The sequence below is a fragment of the Xiphias gladius genome, chromosome 15 (genome assembly GCF_016859285.1).
Source record: "Xiphias gladius isolate SHS-SW01 ecotype Sanya breed wild chromosome 15, ASM1685928v1, whole genome shotgun sequence".
Taxonomy (NCBI): Eukaryota; Metazoa; Chordata; class Actinopteri; order Istiophoriformes; family Xiphiidae; genus Xiphias; species Xiphias gladius.
Genome location: NC_053414.1, coordinates 17,801,550 through 17,827,738, shown reverse-complemented (window position 1 = coordinate 17,827,738; position 26,189 = coordinate 17,801,550). Strand labels below are relative to the sequence as shown.

Genomic DNA, 26,189 nt, shown 5'->3' with positions numbered 1-26,189 from the left:
CATGCGCATTGAGTTTACAGGTATCTTTTTACTGTCAACTTGAGAGTCAGAACAGAGAGTAAATAAGAGAGAAATGTCCCTGTGTGAGGCAGTAGCTTGAAGGAACGACTGAGTGGCGCCCTTTGGCCACTTAGTGCCTGGAGATAACCAGCATTTGTTATGGTTTGTAGATACTTTCAAATTCGTGGACAAGAGGTGTAATAAACAGAGGTGCAGTGACTAAAGAACTGCAGCCAGCAGTACTGCTGAGAATGATCGAGTACTCTCAACAACATTAATATACTATAAGAATAAAATCTAGCACTTCCTTTATCACTCGAAGCAGAAGTTCATTTTAACATTCTGAATGAGATATATTTGAAATTGAATTCCTACTTACGTGTGTTTTTTTTTTTTAAAATAAATATTGAACACTCGTTTCCCCTTTTTTAAATGCTTTGTTGATAACGTTACTTTGGGGGGGTGAAAGCAGCAAAATATATTAGAGCTTCACAACCTGACAGAAAACCATCAACACATGAAAATGTACTGACCTCCCTCACAATCTGCCTCCTCTTTCGCAGTATCTTGTTTCTTCAGTCGTTCTAACCGTTGTCATTACACGCAACGACAACAGTATATCTCATCGTATATGTTCTCTTATATAATTTTAATAATTAGTTTTCACTGACTGCGTTTCTTTTTTTTTCATGTTATACTAGCATAATATGGCCCAATTATTGTTTTGCCTTTTTTCTTTTGAAATGTGAACTATCATAGGTGATGACGTTTTCCAAGGATTAGCTGTCGATATCCGACAAAATCGAACAAGAAACGGAAGCGCAGCGTGAGGAAGAAAATTAGATGTTTTGTGTACGAAGTTAGTTAGCTAGCGTTAATTTATATTATTTTTGAAGGGACCAGACAAAGCGGTGACATCTTGAAGGAGGCACTTTCGTCCTGGTCTATATCCTCTGAAATTCGATAGTCCTCCTGGACAAACCCGTCACTTTCTCTGAGAACAGGAACCAAGTGTCAGGTAACGTTTACTAAGATAACGTTGAATGAACCGGAAAGCTAATGCTATCGTTAACTAACAAGTGTCAGGCTATGTCGTTACGTTTGCTTACTTATGTTGGTATCCAGATATCCAAAGTAGTAGGGAACGTTTAATAAAGTAGGGTAACAATAGCCATAGCTAGTTTTGCGGTGCTCCCGTTATCACAATAAAGCAACAACGCCAGGCTAACTTAGAACCATGCCGACTACCCAGGTACTTGTAACCCGGCTGGTAAACCAACTAGCTGATATTAACGTTAGCTAACTTGGCTGTTAAATTTTTGGGGCCTTATCTGAGTACCTTTTCCTCTCAGTTCATTTTAAATTGGTGCCAGAGCGCTGATCATTCTTTTTGATATAATGTTTACACGTCCAGACAGTTTGGCTGCTGGGATCAGCTACCACTGTTCTCGAGTGGTACAGCTGTGGAAAACCTCACGCCCAATATCAAATTGTTTTATGCTGGTTCCCTAAAAGGCCTAGTTTCATTGATTGCTAGTGGGTCCTGGTTTGTAGAGGAGCCTTGTGTCAAAATCCAGACCTTTATTATTATAGATTATATTTTACTCAGATGGTGCATATTCCTAAATAAATGAAATGATCACAAACTTACACAGAAACGTAGGGCCAGGTACTGTGACACCAGCATAGAAGTACAGGCTTCTCTCCGGGTCTGTGTGGAAATAATGAGGCCGCCATGTGTAGTCTGCTGGTTGCACTGTACTTGATAGGAACAGGGAGCCGACAGGGAACATATACAATCCACAGGGGGTCAAGGTGAGGGTGTCAGCTGGGTTTCAGCAGCACATTTATTCTGCAGAGCCCTCCAACTGGTTATTCCACCTATGGTTACAGTTAGATACCTGCCTCTGTACTATGTACTATATGAACTATGAAACAGTGCACTCTCCTCATTGGATGATTAAAAAAATATTAGTTTTTTCTGAAACGTCCGCCTTAAAAGCTAAGCTGTGATTAGTTTATATGAAAAGTTAACTAAAAGTTAAATTACACAAACGTCTCAGTCTAAAGGAAGCTTTGTTGAATTGCCATCTGATGAGTCTTAATCAAATTGTTGTTGTTTTTTATTTATTTTGTACCCTGTCAGCCAGGATGGACCCAGCTCTCTTGAGGGAGAGGGAACTGTTCAAGAAAAGAGCTCTGTCCACTCCAGCTGTAGAGAAGCGACAAGCGTCCTCAGACTCTGGATCACACAAGAAGAAGAAGCCCAAAGTTGACAAGGAGAGCTCTTCAGGGTCCAAACATAGCACTGGTAAGTGAAGCAGACTGTTTTAAAAATAGATGATAACAAGTTTGACTGTTAATGTAAATAGCTTCTTCCTGGTGTTGTAACGGGGTTATGTATGGATAGAAGCTCTGGTACTGCTGACATAAAGTACCTTTGTAACACTGATCTTAGTGCCCATCACCACTGAACTTTTCACTATATATCAATAGGGATGAATCACTGTTTTATTATTTCATCATACTGGTATTTCATCATACATCACCGTGGCAATGCCATTCAGTAATAGTTCCAGTGTTTCTAGAAAGCTCAAACGTGTTAAAAACTACAGATTTTGTCCTGTATCATATTATTTTCATAATTTGAGTAGCTCCCTCCAAACTAATAATGTTTGTTTGTATATACAGGGTACTTATTTCAGAACCATTATGTTACAGGGAGCAGTAATTCAATAGACCTTGTTACCATCTGAATTCTGGAAAAGTCTTTCTCCCCTGCACACACCTGTAAATGATCAGAGAACAGCTAGAAAGTAAAAACAATGTGATATGACAAACATCCAAAAAAATAGTTGTTTGTGATATATTTTTGTATTTGGCAGTTTTGTATATAAATTGAGTAAATACAGCATGTCAGAAGGCCAGTTACTTCTTTTAGCAGAAAAAAAAACTGGCACATAATTCTGTGACAATTTATTAGGCATTTTGTGGTAAGGCATTGGAAATTATACATTGTGCTCAATATAACATGATAAAGTACAACACTGCTGTGCAGCAACCAAGTGTCATTTATCATCAAACAATGTTGCAATGCTTAACATGTTGACAGCACTGGGACACAATTTAAACTCAGGCTTTATCCAAAGCAAAGATGATGTCCAATTAAAGTTGATCAATTGCTTTGTTGCTTATCAGGCCCTTTTGGGACACGAGGATACTGAAGTTCTTAGATTCTGACAGCATTTTCTGTCTGTCAGCGTAATTGTCTGTGTACAACATTTTACCATGTCTCATAGAGGGTCATTCACATTCCAGCAAGTCATAAGTATGTGCAGTACTCACAGGGCAGAAGTCGCTGAACAGGAAAATCTGTTTCTTAAACTCATTGATATTGGTTCTGATTCGTGTTTTTTTTTTTTTTTTTTTAATATTAACATGTTTTGGCCACGCAACATCATACTCCATAAAAGAAAACATAGCAAAATAAGTACCACCCTCATTGTAACCAATTCTGTCAAATTTGTGTTTATTTGGGCGACAATATTGGTAATATTTCTACTCTGGTGCCCCCTCTCTCTCCTCATTATTTCTGATGTAAAATATGGTTTTCAGGGTCTGCCATCTGTGGTTAGTGTTAGTGAATTTAGATGTGTGAAGATTCCCTCGTAACTGAAATGAAAAGCTAATCAGACTCACTCCAAATCAGTGAAAAACTACCCCCTTTTTACATTGTTCTATAACCTTATCTTGTCTCTCCCTACACATTCACTTAACTGTGAGCGACTGAAGTACTTTTATGCAGTTTTAGAAGTTCATTCTCAGGGCATTGGAGTCGACGCTGTCGTATTGCCCAGCTCAGCAATGACACCCGAATTCCCGCTATTCCTTTTCTTCATCATTGCTGCCTCTATACCACCTCAGTGTGGGATTCTGGTTCCTTGCAAATGCTGGTCATGAGCTTGCTGCAGCTTCCCGGCCCCTCCTCCTGTAGCTGGTGATGTGTCTTCCCTTTGGCACAGCACCCACAGTCCAGTAGCTCATAGAGCACAGCCAAGGCAGCCAGAGACAGAACAGTTAGGATGAAGAGCAGAAGGATGATGAAGCAAGCCACATTCCAGCCGTCATGGAAAGGATAGACTTCCTGGACCTGCAAGGAGACAAGGGGGAGAGGGACCGCCCCTGGGTGCCATGGGAGATTACTTGGATGTATAGTGGCAGTGACGTTGGCCATGATTTCTCCTTGGAAGCAACAAAAACAGGGAGACAGACAGATTGTTAAATCCTGTTCCTGTGGTTGTGGGTTTCCCTGCAAGGTGGTGACAGCAAATTAGAGAGTGATCTTTGTAAAATACTTGTTTCCATGGTGAGAGAATGATTAAATAATTAATCTTTAGGCATTTGCCCCTAAAAACAATAAATATTCAAAAGAAAACATTGTCTATGTCTATAGACCATGTGTACTGCCTATGTGCTGTTTGAAAGGGACGCAGTCTCACTGAAGACCACAGACAGAATGAGAAGGCCATTTCCTCTCTTCAAACCATCAGGGTTTCTCTTGCGTAATTTGCTTTAATGTGATTATAGTAGCACTACATTGTTATCAGTCATAGAGGGTATCATGTTGTAAAAAGATAAATTGCAGTGTCAGCATGTACACAAAAACTCTAGCGTACACCTGTCATTAGAGAAATAATTGTTACTTAAATGGAAGGCGGTTTGTTATTAGAGCAAAAGGTTATATTGCTAAAGAGCACAAACCCTACTGAGGCCATCTGCTCAGAACAAAAATAGACCTTGAGCCTGGTAGAAGAGGATGGGTGCACAGTTGAATGTGAAATCTATGCTTGTTTTGCAACTCTTGGGTCACAACACTTGACAAAAACACCGTTGTTAAGAACTTGCATTAAAGTAATGAAGTTAAAGGGTGAGCAGTGTGCATATCGTTAGGCCTTTTGTCTTTCTTCAGCTATCCTTTCACGTTTTCAACCAACGCCTACCATTTTAAATCCTCAGGGAACAGCGTGCCTGTATCTCTGCCCCCACACACACACACACACACACACACACACACACACACGTGTACATAGATGCTTTAAAGAAGCACTTGTATATGTATGCACACATGAACAGTCACAGACATTTTTATATCACCTACTGAGACCAAGACAGCTGACCCAGATTGCTTGAGTCAACCACTGAAAGGAGTTGAGAAAGAGGGGCATAAGTGCTTCTTTTTACGGTAGACTAATCCGGTAATTTATTGTGTGTGTGCATTTCTTCCTTAGATCTTACAACTTTAACTGGGCTTACTGTGTGTAAAAACACATTTTTTCATGTATGTAGGAGAGATTTGTGGCATCTTTAATAAAACCTATACGTGAGAGTGTATTTTAGTGCACTCTGAGACATAGGTGCATGCTCGTTGTGAGATTGTAATTTGGTTTTCCGTTTTACCTGAAACTGTAATGTGATAGAGCCGTTGTTATAGTGGCTTCAGTTGTCTTGAGATCAGACATTTTCACCTCAGGCCCAAACTGCCCAAGTTATATTCTTGCACTGGTGCCCAAACTCATCATAATACTGTATATGTCGTCAATAATGTGGTAAAGGCGGCTATATATGGGAGGTTTGTGTGTGGTTATTTGTTTGTTTTTATCTGCTTGACATGGAGTTAAGGTGACCTTTCCTTCCAAAACATTACTAACAAATATTACCCAGAAAAAAACATGTGACCGTGTCAGCAATGTCGTGGGATTTTTTCCTCATTGAAGATGTTATGTTGCATTTATTTTTCAGCAACAATGTTCTTTCAAATTTTAACTACAGGTTGCGTTTGGTTGTGTCTCAAAACAGTATGATAAAGGTGTGTTTTGAAATAAATCAGTTTGTTATAAACTTGGTCCAGCCTTTGATCAAGTTGAAAATTGGCATATTTGATCTTTCATGGATGCTGACAAAGTGCCTACCCTGAGACTGGTGTGATCCCTACAGCAGCTGTTATCGCTGATATTTCCCTCTGGCTCCACAGTGGTTGTCTGTCACCAAACACACAAACACCAAACACACTCGTAATGCCCCCGGTTGGCTCCTCAAAGCTGTCAGTCCTTCACTGATTTGTCTTGAGAGCTGCAGTTTGCACCGAGTCATGCAGTTCCACAAACACAGACCGACATGATGCACATGAGTACACACACAGACATAGAAACACAGAGTTTCTGATGCTTGGTATTCAAGTGGCACAAGTGCAGACAGACAGATCCATGTTTATTTAATACATTGCGTGTTTGCTCAATCTTGGCTTTAATGTTAAAATTTTCCAGTTTTCCATACATAGCTGCTAGATACGGTGATTTTCAATGTTAGATTTTTCTAATGCAGAAGGAATTGGCTTAAATAGATCTGCTGCGTTAAAAATTAATGATTAACCCAGTAAATGCTGGAATACTCACAAAAAACCCCATAGCCATAACTGCACGTGGAGACCAATAACAGCCTGTAGCTTAAATTCATACTGTGCATTGTTCTGATCTCTTGATGTCAAACACACACATTATTCTGAGGATGCTATTCTGAAAAATATGCAGACTCACCTGTGTGTCTGGCTCAGTCTTTAGAAGATGCAAGTCTACAGATGCGCTCTCCTCTTTTTGGTGCTCCACCTATCGGTCTCGCTCTATCGCTCTCTCTCTCTCTCTCTGTCTCTGTCCTACGTGTTCACTCCTCGACCCCTTTTTTCCTCCTTAGTACTCTCGCGCACTTCCATCCGTCGCTCATGCACTCGCTCGCTCCCTCCGCCACTCCTTGCAGGTCTTCATGTCTCAGCTGAACGGCACGGGCTTCTCTTCATCATTGGCCCTTTTCTTTTAGCCCTTCCTCTGCACCGTTCGTTAACCAGCCTGTCACAATGTCGGTGTCCTGCCCACAGTGCTGCTCACAGCAACAGAAGCTCCCGCCCACACCATGAATCATTAATGAATCAGTGTCTGTTTTCAGCTTTGATTGGCGAGTGCTGAGTCCAGACCTCAGATAGTCTCCTGGGGGTAGTATTATTGAACTCCCAACAGAGAATAAGACCAGCTGGCCAGTCTTCAAATCACTCTTATCAAATTATGCTCATACACTGCTCCTGCACTATTCTTAGAATAATTTTGTTACATTACAAAATAAGGCAGGTGATACTCTATATTTTTCTTATTGTCAAAAAAATCCCCTGAAAAGACCAAAACCAGTAATAAATTGATCCAACTAACAAGTTATGGCTGTGTAGCCAAAGCCTGATAAAGCTTATCCCTCCGTACAATTGATCTCCATTGTTGTCCAGAAACTATTAGACACACATCAATGATCCACCTTGTTGCTCTGGGTGACATGTTCCTTCATTACCATGAATGCATAAACATGGAAACCGCATCTTATTTTGAGTAAATCCCAAATACTCCTTCATGCTCATGTACTAAGTACTCATTAGTGCACCAAACGAGTGTTAATTCACAACTGGAAATGGTCCTCAACAAATACACAATTTACCCGCTTGAGTAAAGCTTGCTTAAAACAACAGTGCCCTGCCGAAAAATGTAGAATAATTTTTTTTTATTTTTTTTTGGCTGATTAAATAAAGAGAAGTGGACTCAAAAGATGATGGTTGATGACTTGATAGCTTTGATACAAGCTGGTGTGAAAATCATGTCCAGTTGAATTTCTAACTGTTTTTCAACATAGGGCTTATCACAAAAACCTGCAGCTTCTGTCTGTCCGTATAGTCCATTGGTGTCAGCCTTTATAATAAATAATGCAACTTTTAAGTATTTTACCTAAGCTCTTCTTTCTTTTTTTCCCCCCACAGAGTCTAGTAATGGCAACTTTAACATCAAAGCAAGCTCTGGGTACAAATTTGGCTGCCTGGCCAAGATAGTCAATTATATGAAGGTAAGCCTCTGTAGACAATTTATCTTTAACATAAAAGGAACATTCTTTAGGAATTTAGTGGTGATTTATTAATCTTTGCAGTTTTTGCCTCTGCCAACAACCACTGTTTTAGACATGTCAGTCTTATGGACATTGCTCGACTCCAAGCTGATTTAAGCTCTCACATTAGCATCCACTTATTTGCTAGATTTTATCATCCTCTCCATCAAAGCTCTTTAAAAGCTTGACTTGTTGTCTGTTGTGTCAGCCGAGTCAGTTGTGTCCACCGTGTAACATTTGGTCCCCGGTCTTTCTGTTGGTATGTACACAGCTTTCTTACCATGCTGTAGTTCTGCGGAGAGGCAGCCAGGCCCTGTCACCCTAGCTGTCTGACTCATCACTCGCCGCAGAACTCACACCTAACTTGACAGATTTTCTTTGAATGTGTGCCTTTTTGTGCCATCTGTTAAATAGTTTAAAACCGTGTTCAGTACCCTGACAGTTGAATGTGAGGCACAAAATCCCTGTAGACATTGGGATGAAATGCTGTCAAAAGGTGTAGGAAGAGTTGCTTACATTTTAAAATAAGATTCTATCATGTTGTTGACTCTGTATGTATGTTTACTTTATGTAAATCCATGTGCTTCTGTCCTTAACTCTCAGACAAGGCATCAGAATGGTGATACACACTTCTTGACCTTAGATGAGATTCTGGATGAGACCAAACTTCTTGACATCAGCATGAAACAGAAACAGTGGCTCATGACTGAGGTGTGTTTGTGTTTCTTTATTATTATACAACCTTTTATATATCATCAGGAGTATAATTGTCCTTGTCCTATACCATTACACTGACCTGTTTCACACCCGAAATCCACAAATAATATTCAATTTCCCTCACAGTAATCTCTAGGCTAATGTGAGCCCTTGGCAACAATTCTTCTATAACATCCTGTATGTTGCAAAAGAAGGAAGCCACTGAGTAGCATCGGAGTGATCATGCTGATAGCACACATCACACAACAGTCAACACCTTGTTGAAGATACTTACGTTAATAGCAACTACATGACTTTAAGGAAAAATTGGAGTTTCTCTAGCTGAAAATCAGCTAAAAGTATGTTATTATTATTTATGTCTTAATCTTTTAAAGATATGTGCAATGCAAATTTAGGATGTAAGTTTTTAACACATGTAGTTTATTTTTAACTAAATAGGGTGTAAAGGCGTATGAAAATGAAATTAATACCTCTGCACATCTCCCAGCTGGTCTACTACTTAAATAGAAACTTTAAACTTTAAATTTACTACTATAACATCTCCCTGCCAATATCAGGCCTTGGTCAACAATCCAAAAATTGAAGTGCGGGATGGGACATATGGTTTCAAGCCCAAGTACAACCTGAAAGACAAGAAAGCCTTACTGAGGCTACTGGACAAACACGACCAGTTGGGCCTGGGAGGAGTGCTGCTGGACGATGTAGAGGAAGGGCTGCCCAACTCAGCCAAGGCCATTAAGGTAACGCATAATAAATACAGTTTATGCATATACATGTCTAAACAAAGATGCTGCCTAATACATAGTGTTCATTACTATGTTGATTAATGGAAGGGATGTGCACTTGTGTTTCACACCCTATTAGTAGAGAAATGATCTCTCATTTAATCGTTGACAGGCTTTGGGGGATCAGATCGTCTTTGTGACAAGACCAGACAAGAAAAAGATCCTATTCTACAATGACAAACACTGCCAGTTTATGGTAGATGAAGGTGAGAATTAGTCAGCTTTGTCTGTCGGTTGTGATATGGCTCGCTCGCTCTCTCTGTATCGGTCTTTCTCTGTGTGTTGGTCTCTGTTTGGGCCGTCTGTCTTTCTGTCACTGATTTACTGTATTTAAAAGTTTTGGGTGCTGTAGGTTTTGATAATAAATTAAGTGGTAAAGTCATCAAATAAAAATACAAAATGACAAACTTTGGCTCTTTAGCTTCTAATGGAGGATTTCAGTTGAGATCTTTTTTTTTTTAAATTAAATATCTGTTTTAATTGCTGGTCTGAGTAAATAACCTTTTTTCAACTTTTTAAATATAGTTAATCAAACAAAGAAAAATCTAAATATAACCAATAATCAAAACTGAAACTAGCTTTACTCAAACTTACCAAAGTTCTAGAACCAATAAAACTGATAAAGGTGTAACTTCTCACACCCTAACAGGTGCAACAAAACTAATAGGAGGGTCAGACTGATTTCCATTGAGCACAGTCTACGTATGCCCACTCAGCCCTCATGGTGCGATCGTGTCATAACAGTTTTCGTAACTACGAGATTCCGACCGATAAATAGCGTTAACATCAACTTCCAAGTAAATAACTACAACTGGGAAACCCAGACTTTTCTCAAAGCTTTGATAAATCTGACTCTATAATATGGAAGTGCCTCACATTAGCTAAAGTCTTTCATTTAAGGTGATTAAGCATACACACGCACACAAAATTCCATAGGCTTGAAGGGCCTTTTAAAGTAATTTAAAAAGAGAATGAGAATGTATCAAAACTTCAGCATTTATAATAAATCTATATCAGTCATTTACCAAGCACATTTTGCTATTTTGTCCATTTCATTTCATGGACAAAATCATAAAATAATTGTATGTCTTTAATCACTGTATTACTATCTCAAAAACCTTCTGTCTGAAATGCAGAATTTCAGAAACTGTGGAGGAGTGTCCCAGTTGATTCCATGGATGAAGAGAAGATTGAGGAGTACCTAAAGAAACAAGGCATCTCCTCAATGCAAGAAACAGGACCAAAGAAAGTGGTCGGTGTCTTTTGCTCTCCCAGTCTGCTCTATTTTCATTCTAACTTCTCAAATTTAAATAAACCCAGCCTGATGTATTTCACTAGAAATAAAGGCTTTAACATTTTAAACACTGAATGGTTACAATTGTACTGAGTTAATCAAGCATCATAACCAATGCTGATTGTGTTTCTGTGCTCCCTGCAGTTACCAGTTCAAAAGAGAAAGAAGCAAGGTGGGCAGAGGAAGAGACACTTCAAGACCCACAACAACCATCTGGCAGGAGTGCTGGAGGATTATTCGGATGGCGTTCCTGTAAAGAAGTGAAATCCCTTCCCTCACTGCTACATGACCTCAGAGCGATGTTGAGTCTGTAAATCAGAAATGGCTGCAGATGGAGACTCTGGCCACACTACAATACAATGACTTTTCATGGGTGTCTTGTGTCCAAAAAACTAGCATCCTTTCCTTTCTTTGCACTCCTCTCAGTGATCAGTCGTATTGTATTAAATGGAGTGAATAGCACCTGTGTTGTGGAAGCCTTTTCAGTTTAACGATCAGTAATGACTGAATGACACTGGAAGAAGAGAGTGTTGAAACCATTAAGGACAGTGAATGCTCTTAGCAAGACTACCATCTGTAAAGGGGGTGATGCAACCTAACTGTTACAATGTAAATGAGTTGAAGTGTGTAAATACCTTTTCTTCATTTTATCTAGTATATCACAGAGGTGTGTGTGAAGGGTTTTATGTGAGAGGGCAGCAGTCTTCATCTTATGGCAACCTTACATCCTTATATTAGGAATTGCAGAAGACAAGTTTGTGTTGTGCAGTGCATCACAATAATGCCTCTCATCCAGCATCAGACATCTTGGACATTATTTCCTGTGAAATTTCAAATTATTTAAATTCTTTTACTTTGCAGCACCATGGCGTTGTGCTTTAAAATACTAGAATTTTTAAATTTTAATAAATTACAGTTACAGGATACTGCCTTGTTGCTTGATTTACATGCACTGCAGTGGCAACAGTTCTATTAGACCAGTTAATTTAGTTTTTGCTGACATCAAGTATTCAGTTGTTGTATATAACACTCAAACTGAGAATCAATAGCTTTACTTGAAATGTATAATTTAATGATTGTATTTTCACCCTATTTTCAAATTTGAATATACATTCGCACATACACGGAAAACATTCTATTAATCCATGTGTATTCTTACTGCAACATTAGAAACCTTATGAGGAAATTAACAATAACTACTGTGACCAGTACATGGCGCACACCATCAGCATTTTTGAGGTTATTTAATCAATCATAGAAAACAGTACATCAGCACAGCAAGATAAAGATGAGATGCTTAATCATCTGTTGGGGTTAGAGTAGAAAATATTTTTAAGTAAGTGAGAAAAATTACTCATGAAGCTAGATACATATTATATAGTTATATACATTCATGCTTCCAGCAAAATCTAATTACATATGAGTTTGCTAGCCATTTATAATTCAACTTAAAAACTACGAATCTAAATTTTAGCTAGTAGTGTGGCCTGCTTTGACAGTTTTCTTTAAATGGTGATAGTTTGGCAAAATCTTCATCAGAAAGTCGAGCTGAAGAGTCTGGGGCTGTAACGACAACAAAACAAATAACCAAATACACAAAAGTGGTGTTTTTTCATGATTCTTTAAGCATTAGACATATCTGAAAATCTTGCACCTACATAATACCATTTTTAATACCAGTTTTTATTGCATGCTATTTTTAAGTTAGTGGAGGGCTGTAAAAATATTAGGCCTGGCATGTTTGAGCTTTAATTTATGCTTTTCTGTAGTACGTCATCCACACATTGTGCTTTCGTATACAGCGTGGTTAAAAAAAGAAACCATTACTTTTAAATATTTATATGGTATGTAGGACCTTTCAGAACTAATAAACAACACTGATGAGGTCATGGAAAGATTGAGAACCTTGGTCATATGAACATGACCAGAACATGTAACTATTCAGAGAAAGAGTTTTAAATTTATGCACAGGATGTACTTGCTAACAGTCATGTTTAAAGGAATCATATTTAAATAATCTGCTCTCTGGTATTAGTATTGCTCTCCTGCCAACCCCTTGGGCTTTAAGTAACAATTTGCTTAAAAACATTACACACAATCTAAAAATCAATCTGAATCAGTTTGACAAAAGAGCTAAACTCTAACTCATGGTCAACTAAAACAAATGTTGGACCACTAAGCTTTTTTTTTTTTTTTTTTAGTAGTACAGGTCTGCTATGGAAATCAGCCGGTGTAAAGTACATGCTCACATACAGTATTTTCTTTTGGGATAATGAACCACTAGTGAGGAATTAAGTGCCCAGCATTATTAACTGGGCACTCTGCCTGTCTATACAAAACCCATAAGCACCAGCACTAAAACCTGTACAATTACAATGCAATCTACTAAAGCACCATCGCAAACTGAAGCCTCCACATTTAATGAGTTAATTCAACACCTCTCAGACACAAACTTACATTTTAGTGGTCCATCTGTAAGCACATATTGTAATGGAATGTTTTGGTTTTGAAGATGCACCGCTAATCACAAGCCTGGGGTACCCATTTACACCCCAAAATGTCGCCTGGATGTGTGTGTGTGTGTGTGTGTGTGTGTGTGTGTGTGTGTGTGTGTGTGTGTTTCCATACCTGTGGTCTCTCTGTCTGAACCCGTCTCATACACCCAGAGCCATAGATGACCGTGTTCTCAGGTATGACCTCGCACGTGTTGACCTGACAGAAGGCTCCAATGATACAGCCACTGGTGAGGATCACGTTCCTGCCAACGTCAGCTAGAAGACAACATAGATGATATTTCATACAGTTAGCGACTGCATTCATCTAAATGCTCCAACCTTCTCTGCGACGTGGTTTTACTTGCTCTACACGAACAGAGACTAAAAGCCAAACAAAGACGCAAACATCCCACCTTTAGATTCTATCACATTGTTGTCCCCAATTTTCAGGGCTTGTGATACTGTGAGTTGCCCGTTAAGGGAAAAACTGTGGTCTTGGTAGCTAAGAATCATCAGATTTTTAAAACATGGAATTGCTTGATTTATAGATTAAGACGGATCAGGCTAGTAAAAAGGATACCACAGCCAACTTCAAATACATTGTTGATGCCAATGGTCATTGTCTTTGGTTCCACCTCGGAATCTGGTGTGATGTTTTCTGGGAAACTGCAGGACAAACAAACAAGTTTATTACTTATTATTATGCAGGTAAGAACGATTACAAAACAGAGATAGGCCGCATGAAAAGATGGGTAAGATCGTGATGTATATGTTATACATTGAAGTGCAGAGAATCTTACATTACCCATTGATAATCAGAGCTTGCTCCTCGATCAAATTCCCTTCTCCGATCACTATGGGTCCTGCTTCTGCAATAATACGAGCTTTTGGGTGGACAACTGTCCTGGGGCCTGAGGAAACACACGAAACACGAGTAAGTATGACTGGCTCACGCAAATGCAGTAAGCAAATCTGAAGAATTCGCTGAATGAGCTGCTTAGATGTTGAAAAAAAAAAAAAGAAGCAGGTTTTCTCAACTTAGCAGTGTTTACTGGCCAGTGACGAAAGGCGAAAAAACGTACCTATCGTAACATCTCCTCTGATTTCACTTTCAACACATACTACGGCTCCAGCTGCTATTTTGACACTGCAAAAAAACAGAAAAACAGCGAGAAAAGTGTGGAAATGTTAGCTAACGTTGCTAGCTAGCCACTTCGATAAACCGTCTTAACAGGCTACATGGTTACTTCATTGTGGCTATTTAGTCATCATATTGTGATACTATTAACACTGAACTAAGCGGTTAAACACCATCTACGGTTTAACATTTATATTACCTTTTCTGGGAATTTTGTTTATCTGCCATTGTGATAGATGAAGTCCGATGGGAGGCGCCGGTGATTCACTCGATCATCGATTAGGAATCCTTGCTATTATATCTTACGCGCATGCGTGATTCGACAATACAAAAAAGAAAGATGGCTTTGATAACTCTCGCATGATTATTACCGTCATTTGGTTAAAGATTGTAATCGGGAACATTTCAGTTGAAACATTTCCCTAGTTTGTAAAAAATGATAAGGAAGCGATACTTCCTAACACCTACAGGAACTAGTTCCCTTATAGCCTCTGGAGTAGGTTAGAGAATAAACGTTACCATGGCAACTTCCTCGGCCGCGGAGTTAACGTATGGTACAGTACGTTCCAGCAAAGACGAGCAGAACGGAGCCGCGAAGCCCGTGGAAAAGCTGGATTCAAACATTTGATCTTTCCGCACAGACAGGAGTCATTTATGGGATCACGGAAATATATTTGAATATATAGCCTACTGCTAGTTGGACGGAAAAAACAAACAAACAAACAAACAAAAGCAAAAACCACGTATGTTCTTTTCCCCTAAGTTTGGCGAAAGGAAAGCCATGCGACCGAGGTTGTGCAGAGTATAACTGGGGCCAACGTTTCCATAACAACGGAGTGTACAGACACCTGCACAAAAATTTGCTACACAATTTCTGGGATCTCATGTAGAATGAGTCTTTACAACAGCAAATACAATGTGTGCAAACTGATTATCACGCACACTAGAACAGCCTTTTATTAAACAACCAAACAAGTACGCCTCAGTGGTATTGATCCATGGGTAGTGACGTGCGGAGGGCGACGGACAGGTATCGTTAATAATGTACTTTGTCCCTTCTCGCTCCCACTATAGTGTCAAAACAAACTGGTCGGAAGTGGGATCTATTATGGCAAAAAGGAAACTCAAGAAAAACCCAAAGGAACCATCTTCAGTCGTAGGGGAGAAACAGGCAAGGCACAGAGAAATGACACAAACAGAGAAATATATATTTTCCCTTGCTGCAATTGCTCTGGTTGTAGCCGTTTGCGTGGCACCACTAACGGCTGAAATATCTACCTGTAAGTACACAGCACTGTTGACAAGTAAAAACTAACAGCAGGATAGTGCCAGATGGTTAGCAACCTAGCTAGTTACTTAATGTCAGGAAAAAACTAAACATCAACCCCTGTATATCTTTCAATTACATTGCCGCAATGAAGGTTGCTTTCGTCAACGATGAGTAGATTCACCATGATAAATATGTTGATGAAGTAATTGACTATTAAGCCATACTATCTGTTAGCTCGGAGCTAACTGTAGATTAGCACCAACAGGAAGAAACAGTTAGCTGTCCAAGATTCAGCTCCAGTCGTTTGAACTTCCCTCCTGGGGGTACTTTACGGATTAATTCAGCATGTGACCACGGAGCTCTGCAGCCATAATTTCAGCCCTCTCACATGCTTTCCTCTTCATGACAGCAGCGATAGCTGGCAGTAGCTTACTGTAGCTTACAGTAGCTCTTTGGACAGTTTTTGTTTTCGCTCTGGCTACCCATCTAGCTTCCACACACTTCGGTATGGAGTATCTTTCGCGTCCATAAAGCTAGCAGAGAACCGTAGGTTTGACGTAAGTTACTGAAAGTTGTTTGCACAGCTGTAATTTTTATCAAGGCGTTAAAAAGCAAAGCCTTCCCGGTATGATTACCTCTGGCTTGTACAATATCTATGTCAACATGGAGTTATGAAAGATGGGATTGTTTTACACGTGCTTTTGGTTCATGTTATAACCAGTGTAAATGCAAGCATTGTGTTATGGGTTTCTAATTATTGAAATAATGTGCATATCGTCTGTTCAGAGAACAGCGGCTTCACAGTTGGGTGTGGTCAGCTACAGAAACATTGTAAGATGTAGAGTCTTCTGCATGTTTTCCTTTACTGTACAGCAAATGGATTTTCCAGTGGATTTCAACTGATCTGCAAAATGTGTACTGCTGCTCCCTTTTCCAGCTGGCTTTGCTTATCATAAGCACAGTGTCCTGAAGATGGATGAGGCATTGCTGACAGTCAATAATGATCTGGACAGTGAGGTGGTGGTGTCCTGGATGTCAGAGCGCTGCTACCAGGTAGGCTAACCCACACCAAATATTCTCCTCCAGTTGGTCGTGGATATATGACTTATTCCAGATAAGGAGGATGATGGTGTTCTGATGTGGACCCTTGTTTCCTTGTGTGCTAGTGTTTGTACCAGCAGCTTGGGGTAGTACCGGGGGCACCCAGTCCTGGCCAGCCCAGTTCAGTTGACTTTGTTGTGAGCACACAGCACGAAATTACACTACAGCTCAACAGCACTCCTGTCAACCTGGAGCTGTGCACGTAAGTTAAATAACACAGACGTGTTTCCCATACACCAGGACTTAACATATATTAAAAGGTATACAATACAAATGTTTGGGAATATTACAATACCATTCACTCTCTAAGTGTCATATACAGTTGATCTGCCAGCCAAAGGGAGCTGTCTCTGACAGATTAACTAAATGCACCTAAATATGTAGCATTTCTTATTTTTATATGTACCTAAGCAAACATTTTAGTGGGATGGAAAATCAAATAGGATTTGGCGATATGGTCTTACATCCCTCATGTACATGACAACACAGCTGGGCTAATTAGGAATGAATAAATCAATATAACATTTGAGGGTCTTCACAGATCCTTACAGTTCCACTTCACATTTGAAATGCTGTGGCACATCTTCAAAAAGAATATTAATTTCCCAACCATCCCGTGTATGGGGAAAAGAGGCTTTTTTCAAAAAGCAAACTGTAATATTCAACATTTTAACTGACATAACGTCTTGCACATTTTATCAAGGGGAGTGTGGTGTATCATCCAGCTATCTTCTTACAGAAACATTATTGAATAACAAGCTACATATTTAAACTAAAGATCCATGGAATAACAATGTACATATATGTTGATCAGTTCGGCTGTCTTGCTATGTGGTTAGCATATCGTCTCTAATTCCTAGGGTTCCTCTCCATTTTGGGGAGCAGGGAAACTACTCTCTGTGGGTCAAAAATCTGAACAACCTCTCAGAGGTCAACTGCTCTGTAGTGACTGATGCAGACCCCGTCAACAGCTACATACGTGAGTTTCACACTCATAAACGCATTCATGAGGTTCTGTGACATGGACATATATCATGTCATATAAGTGTTTTTACACTAAATTCACCCTTACCACCTTGTACAGAATACACAGAACATCTAATTGATGTTGTCCCTTTCTTTTCCCAGCAATATTGGTAGCTTTCCTTATCTTTGCTGGACTGGCCTTTGTGTATGGCATTGGAAGAACAATATTGGGGTAATCTCTTTTTGTTTTTTTTTTTTGTTTTTTTTCTCCTCTATTTATGCAGTGAATTCCCAAGTAGAGCTGTGATGAGTTTTGTACCAAGTAGAAAATTGACAGAGTACATATACAAACAAAATCAAATCTACTGATGATATATGAAAGTAATGATAGCCTTATTTCATGAGATTTGAAAATTTCATTCGATATTTGTTTCGGTGCTGTGGCATAATCTTCTCTCGTATAAACAGAAATCACTGCTAAGCACAGAGACCAACTGCTGCTGTATTTTTGTGTCCTAACCGTGCCTTGTACCTTGAGTTTGTGCATATTGTAGAATTACTCCTAACCTGTTTGAATATTTCTTGTCCAGGCTTGATGTAGTAAGACATATCCTCTTCCGAATGGCTGGCTCCATAGAGATGGAGAGGCTCATCAACTCTGTAAGTAGTTACTATGTAGGGAAATTTTAAGTACACCAAAAGTAGTAAAAAACTAACAGCTTTGTTAACAGATTTGTTCATATATTTTAAAGTGAGTGATGTCCTGATACCCTGTGTATTTTTATTTTGTATTATAAAGCACTTTGGATGTTTGTTTTGTACAATGTGGCACATTTACTACTAAAAAATTTTAAATAATATATCCCGCATACATTTATTAGGCAAGCTGCATCACTTGGCTCTCTGGGGCTGTTAAAACAAAAACAAAAACAAATAAAGGTTTTAGTGGAGAGATTTACAAGCTTTTTGAATGGAGGCTTCATTACTTTTTCAAATCAAAGATATTGAAAAGTTGCTCAAAATCAGTTACAGGCTGCTTGTGTCTAGAAATGTTTTTCAATCATTTTCAAACCCTCAAGGGAAAGGTATTAACCAGTATGTATGACTCTGTGGGCAGAGGTGTGTATGCTTCCAACTGAGTAATCTTAATATTTAACTTTGCTTTCACCATTCAGGAACTGGGCTCCCCTGGCAGGACAGTGGCACCAGTCACTGACAACATCCTCCCTCCCCCACCCAACCCCAGCAAGAGGCTGCGATCTCTGGACACATTCAGAGGGTAGCCCCCCTTACTCCTGCAGCTCAACTTGCTCAAAGAAATATATTATCTGAATTACCACTTGGTCTGATCTGTTGTTACACTGTATCATGTGATTTTAACTGCAGTGTGACATTTTGGCAGCTGAGACCAGCATTGTCAGTCATTAATGAGCCGCTACTGATAATATTCATATTGATCCAGTGCCTTGAGGTTGTAGTACTTGTTTCAAGGGATCTTTCTTCCAAAGTGAACCATTTAGCTGTATTTCTGTAATCTCTTGCCTGCAGTGCTCAGTGCTTTTCAGTAGTGTTAAATATTTTCTGTTTCCTTCAGTATTTCCTTAGTAATTATGGTGTTTGTGAACTATGGAGGGGGACGATACTGGTTCTTTAGACACGAAAGCTGGAATGGTAAGCTCCAACTGGTTCTACTTTTATTTTATTTATTTATTTTTTTTAACCATGTCATTCATTGATCACAGATCTTTGTAACCTGCCTTGGTATCAGCCTTGGTATTGTATTCAATTTTGAAGCCTGTGTTTCCCGTTTATCTCCTTACAGGTCTTACTGTTGCAGATCTAGTCTTCCCTTGGTAAGCTCAATTCAGATTTTCTTCTACAGATTTTCTCTAGCAGGTCTCAGTTCTGCAGATTAGTTTACCCCCCCCCCTCTAGAACGGGACAGTTATTTGACTCTACTCATCCATTCACACATTAAAGTAAATATATAGTTGTAATATTCTTTTATGTTGTAATAATGACACCATATGTATATATGAAAGAGTGCGAAAACTACAAACTCATTGACCCCTATTCCAGTTACACTGTGGAATTTGCACATAAAATAAAAGTGTTCAAAATTTGTTGCAAGACATTTTCAATTCATTGGAACATGAATTACCTTCTTTCTTTCCCTGACCAACTGGTATTTGCCCATGTGTTGTGTATGTTGCTACAGTTTTTTGTTACTTGTGCTGGTATCGTGTGTTTTTAAGTTTGTTTTTTTTGTTTTTTTGTTTTTTGTTTTTTGTTATTAGCCAATCCTGTTTGCAAACCAAAACGTTGAACTTTCTTCATGGTATCTGGATTTGAAAATGTTCTCCAGACTAAAACTTCAGCTGTCACTAAAAACAAAAATAAGCAAAAAAAAAAGTACAATAAAGCTTTTTTTCAGTTCCCTTGTTCCTTTGGTAAAGCTTTCAGCCAAGTATAAAACCAGTGCTCATCTTTTGAATGAGCCTCATCTCATTTTCACCTCACTCCTCTATTTGTCTCATCTTCTCACACTTTGTGTTTCCGTCCTCCACCAGGTTTGTGTTCATAATGGGGACATCCGTTGCACTGTCAATCAACTCCCTGCTGTGTGCAGGCTCGACACGCTGCTCGCTGCTGAGGAAAGTTGTGTGGAGGAGCCTGCAGCTCTTCATCATCGGTGTCTTCATTATCAACCCAAACTACTGCCAGGGTCCATGTGAGTGACACACTTCTTTGATGTTGACTACCACTACCCAAACCATTTATGCAGATGATTATAAGACCATGTTCTTTATTAGTGTTCCATACTGTGGACTTGTAAGGTTATTTCTTCCTTTCTTTACTTGTTTGTGTCTTCCTGCCTGCCTGTGTGCTCACCTTTCATTCTCATCCACTCCACAGTATCTTGGGACAACCTGCGGATCCCAGGTGTGTTGCAGCGCTTGGCCTGGTCATACCTAGTTGTAGCCTGCCTGGATCTGTTGGTGGCGAGAGGTCACCTTGACATCCTTACAATGGTCAGCCAACAGCTCCATTTTACCCTCATTCTTTAACTTTTTATTTAGTGCTCTACTAGTACAAGAATCCCCTAAAATAATGTCCACATCTACTGCGAAACATAAAAGCAAAACTTCATTCTGATCTCCTGACTGTAGTCTTTTTTTTACTCATTATGATACATGTGCTTATGCTAAATGTATTTTGAAGAAGGACAAAAGTGTTTGAGGACTGTCTGTGTTTTCCAGGGTGCTTGGTGGTCCCCTGGCCTTGACATCTTGCTGTACTGGCCAGCTTGGCTGTTTGTGCTTCTCTTAGAAACCATATGGCTAGTCCTCACTTTCACACTTCCTGTACCAGACTGCCCAACGTGAGTCAAACAGGGGATGCTTGTGTGTCTTTTTGTACCCACGTAATAAGGGAAATGCTCAGCAAGCAACAAGGTTTTGTCTATTTCGAATGACTATTTGTGTAATGTGTCTTTACGCATTTGTATGTTTGTGTTGTTTTTTTTATAATGAAGTGAAATGTAATGGCAGTTCAGTCTGATTATCAGGCTAGGCTTTACTAGTGTCTAACACTAACTCATTTTCAGCATTTACAAATGTATACTTGTTGTGTTGATATTAATTTGCTTCCTGTAATTACTGTAATTTTTACTTACTTGCTTTTACTCAACAATGATGAAACTGGGGTAACATTAAAATCAACATTCAAGCCTGTATATAGTTTTTCTTAACAATATATCATAAAGGAATTGATAAAATAATTAACAAGTGTTTAAATAAGCAGAATCAATTTGAAATCAGAGATGATAAAATTCTTTCCAAATCCCCATTCCAACTTGGTTTGCTTTTAAGCCTTAACATTGCTCTCAATAACCTTTATCCTACATTTATAATACTGACTCACCCCACTCTTTTGAACAGAGGCTATCTTGGTCCCGGTGGGATTGGGGACATGGGCCTATACGCTAACTGCACCGGTGGAGCTGCTGGTTTCATTGACCGTTGGCTGCTGGGAGAAGACCACATATACCAGACTCCCTCGTCACGGGTTAGTGACCAGCAAAACAAGCCAAACATACCAACAGCAGACACATTCAGTCTTTTTATAACTTGGGATGTTAAGCTTGGGCTTACTTATCAGGTTTCTCACTCACAGGCCAACACACACTTCCAACCCCAACCATGCTGACATGACAGGTGATGAAAGGGTAAACTGTGTCAAAACTTAGGTACAATTTACAAAAATCTACTTCTGTTTCCATTTTAATTAAGGTTATTTATGCAACTCACATGCCATATGATCCAGAAGGTGTTCTTGGCAGCATCAACTCTATCCTCATGGCTTTTCTTGGATTACAGGTTTGTAAAGTACATTTATCTTATTCTCTCTTACTTTTTGTCTCTTGCTTTTTTATGGATTTCTGATGTCAAAAATTGATGATAATATAACTCATTGGAAAGTCAAAGGGAATCAATTTTTGGTTTTAACTGTCGTATTTTTAATTTCCCCAGGCAGGAAAAATAATCTTGCACTACAGAGATCTCCACACAAGTATAATGTCAAGGTTTCTTATATGGGGTCTCCTATTGGTAAGCACATTAACTTGTTATATCACATCTTGTAGTTATACAGTATGTACACACTTGTATTACAATTTGTTGTTACTTCTGAGTTTATTCAAAGACTCATTGTGTTGCAGAGTCGTATCTCAGTCACAGTGTTTTTGACTTTTCCCAAACACATTTATTTTCAGGATTGTTAAATAATAAAGTCTTGTATTACACACAGGGAGCCATATCAGCAGTTCTGACCAAGTGTTCCACAGACCAGGGCTTCATTCCTGTCAACAAGAACCTATGGTAAAGTTTGCTTATATGCACTTTCAGATGGAACAAGGTTTGCTCAGCAATTGCTTTTTTTGTGGCGCAGCTGTTGACTGAATTTTTGGGGAAGTGGCTGCTAAGACTAGGGAGTTTTAACTACTAATTTATGGTGGCCTGTAGTTCTTTATACTGGCTCTGTTACTGTTATTTGGTTTGCTGCATGGTGCTTTTTTTGAGCCTCATGTTGTTTTGGTGGGTTAATGACAATTTCCCAGCTTGTGGGACAATACATCTTGTAGTCCATTCTTTCCTCACTTCATTTTCAAATGTTTAAAAAGAAACACGCTATCTATCCAGGTTTTTTCATATTTGCATTTCATTACTAGCCAGCCACCTCCCTAGTCCTAAATATTGAACACACAAATATTTCATCAGTAAATGCAGTCCAATAGTGTAACTATGTTAACCTTTATCACAAGCCAATGTGAATAATGTGCTTCACAGGTGTGTAGTTGTCGTGAATTGTATGAGGGTAGCTTTGTGACGTCAGACCAGAGAGAAATTGTAGAAGATCTCCAGGCAACGGAAAACTCCCCAAATCTACAGGAATATCCTTGAGAAATACATATTTGCAGTGAACGTCATCTTTAACGATTCTGCATGTTTCTGTCCATTTGATGTCTAGGTCTCTGTCCTATGTGACAACATTGGCCTGTTTTGCCTTTGTGCTGCTAGTCCTGGTCTATTACACAGTGGATGTAAAGAAGTGGTGGTCTGGAGCACCTTTTTACTACCCTGGTGAGGACTTTTATCAGAAATGATGAGCTGGCTTAGTGGACGACTTTAGGAATGTGAATTTTTGACCTTTAAACCAGATGCTCACCAAGGCAAGCTTTGATCACCCAAATTAATACTTTCTAATTGAGTTTGATGTAGAGATCATGGTTAAACATGCAGTTAAATATCAGTACTTGTAAGGTTAGTAAATCTACAAAACCACTGAACTGGAATGGTCTTTAGGCTACTAAGGAGTAAAATGACCTAATATACCAATTATAAATTCTGTCTGAATTTTTCTGTAAGCATCATGACCTCTGCTCTACTCTCACCTGTGTGCATGATTCCAGGCATGAACTCCATCCTTGTGTATGTGGGCCATGAAGTGTTTGAGGAGTACTTCCCCTTCCGTTGGCGCATGGCCAACAGCCAATCCCATGCTGAACACCTCACCCAGAATCTCGTGGCTACTTCCTGTTGGGTGTTCATCTCCTATGTGCTCTACAGAAAGAAGATTTTCTGGAAAATTTAGAAGTGGAGCCCCTAAATGATGGATCCTTTGGACAATAATAGCAGAGGACCTTGTTACATCAGACTTGCTGGAGTTATAATCTGAAACTTTTTTATTTTGTCAAAACTATGATGGTTGTCTTTCTCTGAACATATATGGGGTTTTTTCTTTCAAACAGCACAATTTTTTAATGTTTAGTCACTGCTTATTGGACTATAAATGTTTATAGACATTTTTTTTTCCAAAGATCTTCAGATATGACGCAGCTAATCCCTGCCAGATATCTTAACTGACTCAGGAAGAACTTGTCCAAGAATAGTTTGAGAATTTTTTGAACTACGAAGACTGACATTGTTAATCTACTATTTGACTGTTTGTTATAGATGCAGGTTTTCATTCATCGTCTTGTGCCACGGCCTACAGCAGCAGGGTGTTGCAGTAGTGGTTTAATAAGCCCTTCTGGACTTCCCCTTGGGAGAATCCCCGCTGCCATCTTAAGTACCGTGGCATTACTCTGAAAGCTGAAGTGGGTTTTTTGTGAGATTGACTCTTCAAGAGCAGAAGGAGACAATAAATGATGTACACATTAAAGAAAAGACTACCAAGAATGCATTTTGATCTCTCATCATTTCCACTGCACAATTGAGGGTGGAAGTGATATTTAAACAGAGAAAACAGTGTGTAGAGGTTTTAAAACAGCAAAGTTAAACATCTGCAATATTTAATTCTTCAGCTGTCTGCGTAGATTTATTCATCATTTATTATTGTATGTTGGTAGGCCGGCTCAAATACAAGTGTTTTCCATTTGTAATCCGCTGCTCCCCTCTGACCCCGCTCCTTCGCTTAGCAAGGGTCCAGTGGTGTGATGTATATGATGCTGCGTGTTACCAAGTGCTGAGGGGAAGTGAAGGAGGGCATGTGAAATGACTATTGAAACCCACAGTGCTTGTTTTGCATTTTGGTTAAATGCATGTGTTTTTATCCAATGCTTCAGTTTGCAGAAACAGACGTCAAAGAATTTCCCCTTTTATTTTATTACACATGCTCATTGTTATGTTTGCATTACCAGAAAGGATTTGTCTTTCTCTGAACATATATGGGGTTTTTTCTTTCAAACAGCACAATTTTTTAATGTTTAGTCACTGCTTATTGGACTATAAATGTTTATAGACATTTTTTTTCCAAAGATCTTCAGATATGACGCAGCTAATCCCTGCCAGATATCTTAACTGACTCAGGAAGAACTTGTCCAAGAATAGTTTGAGAATTTTTTGAACTACGAAGACTGACATTGTTAATCTACTATTTGACTGTTTGTTATAGATGCAGGTTTTCATTCATCGTCTTGTGCCACGGCCTACAGCAGCAGGGTGTTGCAGTAGTGGTTTAATAAGCCCTTCTGGACTTCCCCTTGGGAGAATCCCCGCTGCCATCTTAAGTACCGTGGCATTACTCTGAAAGCTGAAGTGGGTTTTTTGTGAGATTGACTCTTCAAGAGCAGAAGGAGACAATAAATGATGTACACATTAAAGAAAAGACTACCAAGAATGCATTTTGATCTCTCATCATTTCCACTGCACAATTGAGGGTGGAAGTGATATTTAAACAGAGAAAACAGTGTGTAGAGGTTTTAAAACAGCAAAGTTAAACATCTGCAATATTTAATTCTTCAGCTGTCTGCGTAGATTTATTCATCATTTATTATTGTATGTTGGTAGGCCGGCTCAAATACAAGTGTTTTCCATTTGTTATCCGCTGCTCCCCTCTGACCCCGCTCCTTCGCTTAGCAAGGGTCCAGTGGTGTGATGTATATGATGCTGCGTGTTACCAAGTGCTGAGGGGAAGTGAAGGAGGGCATGTGAAATGACTATTGAAACCCACAGTGCTTGTTTTGCATTTTGGTTAAATGCATGTGTTTTTATCCAATGCTTCAGTTTGCAGAAACAGACGTCAAAGAATTTCCCCTTTTATTTTATTACACATGCTCATTGTTATGTTTGCATTACCAGAAAGGATTTGTCTTTCTCTCGCCAGCCTCAACACATTGTGTTAAATGTTTCATGATTTTCCAGAATGAAATTATACTGTATGTTGCCTATGTATAGTAAAAAAAAAAAAAAAAAATACATTATACACTAAGTTGTAAGTTTATTAGGTACACCCAGCTAAAACTAATGCAGTGTAATACAACAGTCCTGATATATGATATAAACGGGTTGAACAAATAAATAGAAAGACCTATTTGTAATGTATAACACAATTCAGTTCATCCACACCACAAACTGCACCCTCCAAGATGACCATAAAGTTGAATCAACACCTC

General features: G+C 39.1%; 3 protein-coding genes across 9 annotated transcripts; 2 read left to right on the top strand and 1 right to left on the bottom strand.

Moving 5' to 3' along the window:
* The first annotated feature begins 756 nt into the window (after positions 1 to 756).
* Positions 757 to 11,738, top strand: gtf2e2 (general transcription factor IIE, polypeptide 2, beta). Of its 2 annotated transcripts, none has more exons than XM_040145636.1 (8): positions 757 to 1,018; positions 2,151 to 2,311; positions 7,847 to 7,929; positions 8,572 to 8,679; positions 9,243 to 9,425; positions 9,583 to 9,676; positions 10,607 to 10,722; positions 10,909 to 11,738. In XM_040145636.1, the coding sequence occupies exons 2-8, from the start codon at positions 2,152 to 2,154 to the stop codon at positions 11,026 to 11,028; spliced, it is 864 nt and encodes a 287-aa protein (XP_040001570.1). In that variant the 5' UTR covers positions 757 to 1,018; position 2,151; the 3' UTR covers positions 11,029 to 11,738. The 2 variants fall into 2 exon arrangements, with proteins under 2 accessions (XP_040001570.1, XP_040001569.1); XM_040145635.1 differs by having other exon boundaries at positions 758 to 1,018; positions 2,147 to 2,311; positions 10,909 to 11,737.
* smim18 (small integral membrane protein 18) lies at positions 3,514 to 4,241 on the bottom strand. Its single transcript, XM_040145637.1, has one exon. It carries the CDS (start codon positions 4,232 to 4,234, stop codon positions 3,911 to 3,913), a length of 324 nt encoding a protein of 107 aa, XP_040001571.1. The 5' UTR covers positions 4,235 to 4,241; the 3' UTR covers positions 3,514 to 3,910.
* Positions 11,739 to 14,053: 2,315 nt separating the features above from the next.
* On the top strand, positions 14,054 to 24,948 carry hgsnat (heparan-alpha-glucosaminide N-acetyltransferase). Of its 6 annotated transcripts, none has more exons than XM_040145629.1 (19): positions 14,054 to 14,193; positions 15,472 to 15,568; positions 16,605 to 16,720; positions 16,834 to 16,970; positions 17,629 to 17,747; positions 17,897 to 17,966; positions 18,325 to 18,394; positions 18,910 to 19,013; positions 19,329 to 19,405; positions 19,557 to 19,587; positions 20,305 to 20,465; positions 20,651 to 20,766; positions 20,995 to 21,116; positions 21,676 to 21,802; positions 22,027 to 22,113; positions 22,267 to 22,344; positions 22,544 to 22,614; positions 23,264 to 23,376; positions 23,706 to 24,948. In XM_040145629.1, exons 1-19 carry the CDS (start codon positions 14,116 to 14,118, stop codon positions 23,885 to 23,887), a joined length of 1,956 nt encoding a protein of 651 aa, XP_040001563.1. In that variant the 5' UTR covers positions 14,054 to 14,115; the 3' UTR covers positions 23,888 to 24,948. The 6 variants fall into 6 exon arrangements, with proteins under 6 accessions (XP_040001563.1, XP_040001566.1, XP_040001567.1 ...); XM_040145632.1 differs by having other exon boundaries at positions 14,055 to 14,193; positions 15,472 to 15,677; XM_040145633.1 differs by lacking the exon at positions 14,054 to 14,193 and adding an exon at positions 14,734 to 14,897 and having other exon boundaries at positions 15,472 to 15,677.
* Positions 24,949 to 26,189: the final 1,241 nt, after the last annotated feature.

Bases quoted from the DNA above. Each gene is read 5' to 3' on its own strand.
- gtf2e2 (XM_040145636.1), top strand. From the start codon at position 2,152: ATGGACCCAGCTCTCTTGAGGGAGAGGGAACTGTTCAAGAAAAGAGCT. The intron at 8,680-9,242 runs GTGTGTTTGTGT...TGCCAATATCAG, and splicing joins AACAGTGGCTCATGACTGAG to GCCTTGGTCAACAATCCAAA. The intron at 9,677-10,606 runs GTGAGAATTAGT...TCTGAAATGCAG, and splicing joins CCAGTTTATGGTAGATGAAG to AATTTCAGAAACTGTGGAGG.
- smim18 (XM_040145637.1), bottom strand. From the start codon at position 4,234: ATGGCCAACGTCACTGCCACTATACATCCAAGTAATCTCCCATGGCAC.
- hgsnat (XM_040145630.1), top strand. From the start codon at position 15,440: ATGTACTTTGTCCCTTCTCGCTCCCACTATAGTGTCAAAACAAACTGG. The intron at 15,678-16,604 runs GTAAGTACACAG...TCCCTTTTCCAG, and splicing joins AACGGCTGAAATATCTACCT to CTGGCTTTGCTTATCATAAG. The intron at 20,466-20,650 runs GTGAGTGACACA...TCCACTCCACAG, and splicing joins AAACTACTGCCAGGGTCCAT to TATCTTGGGACAACCTGCGG.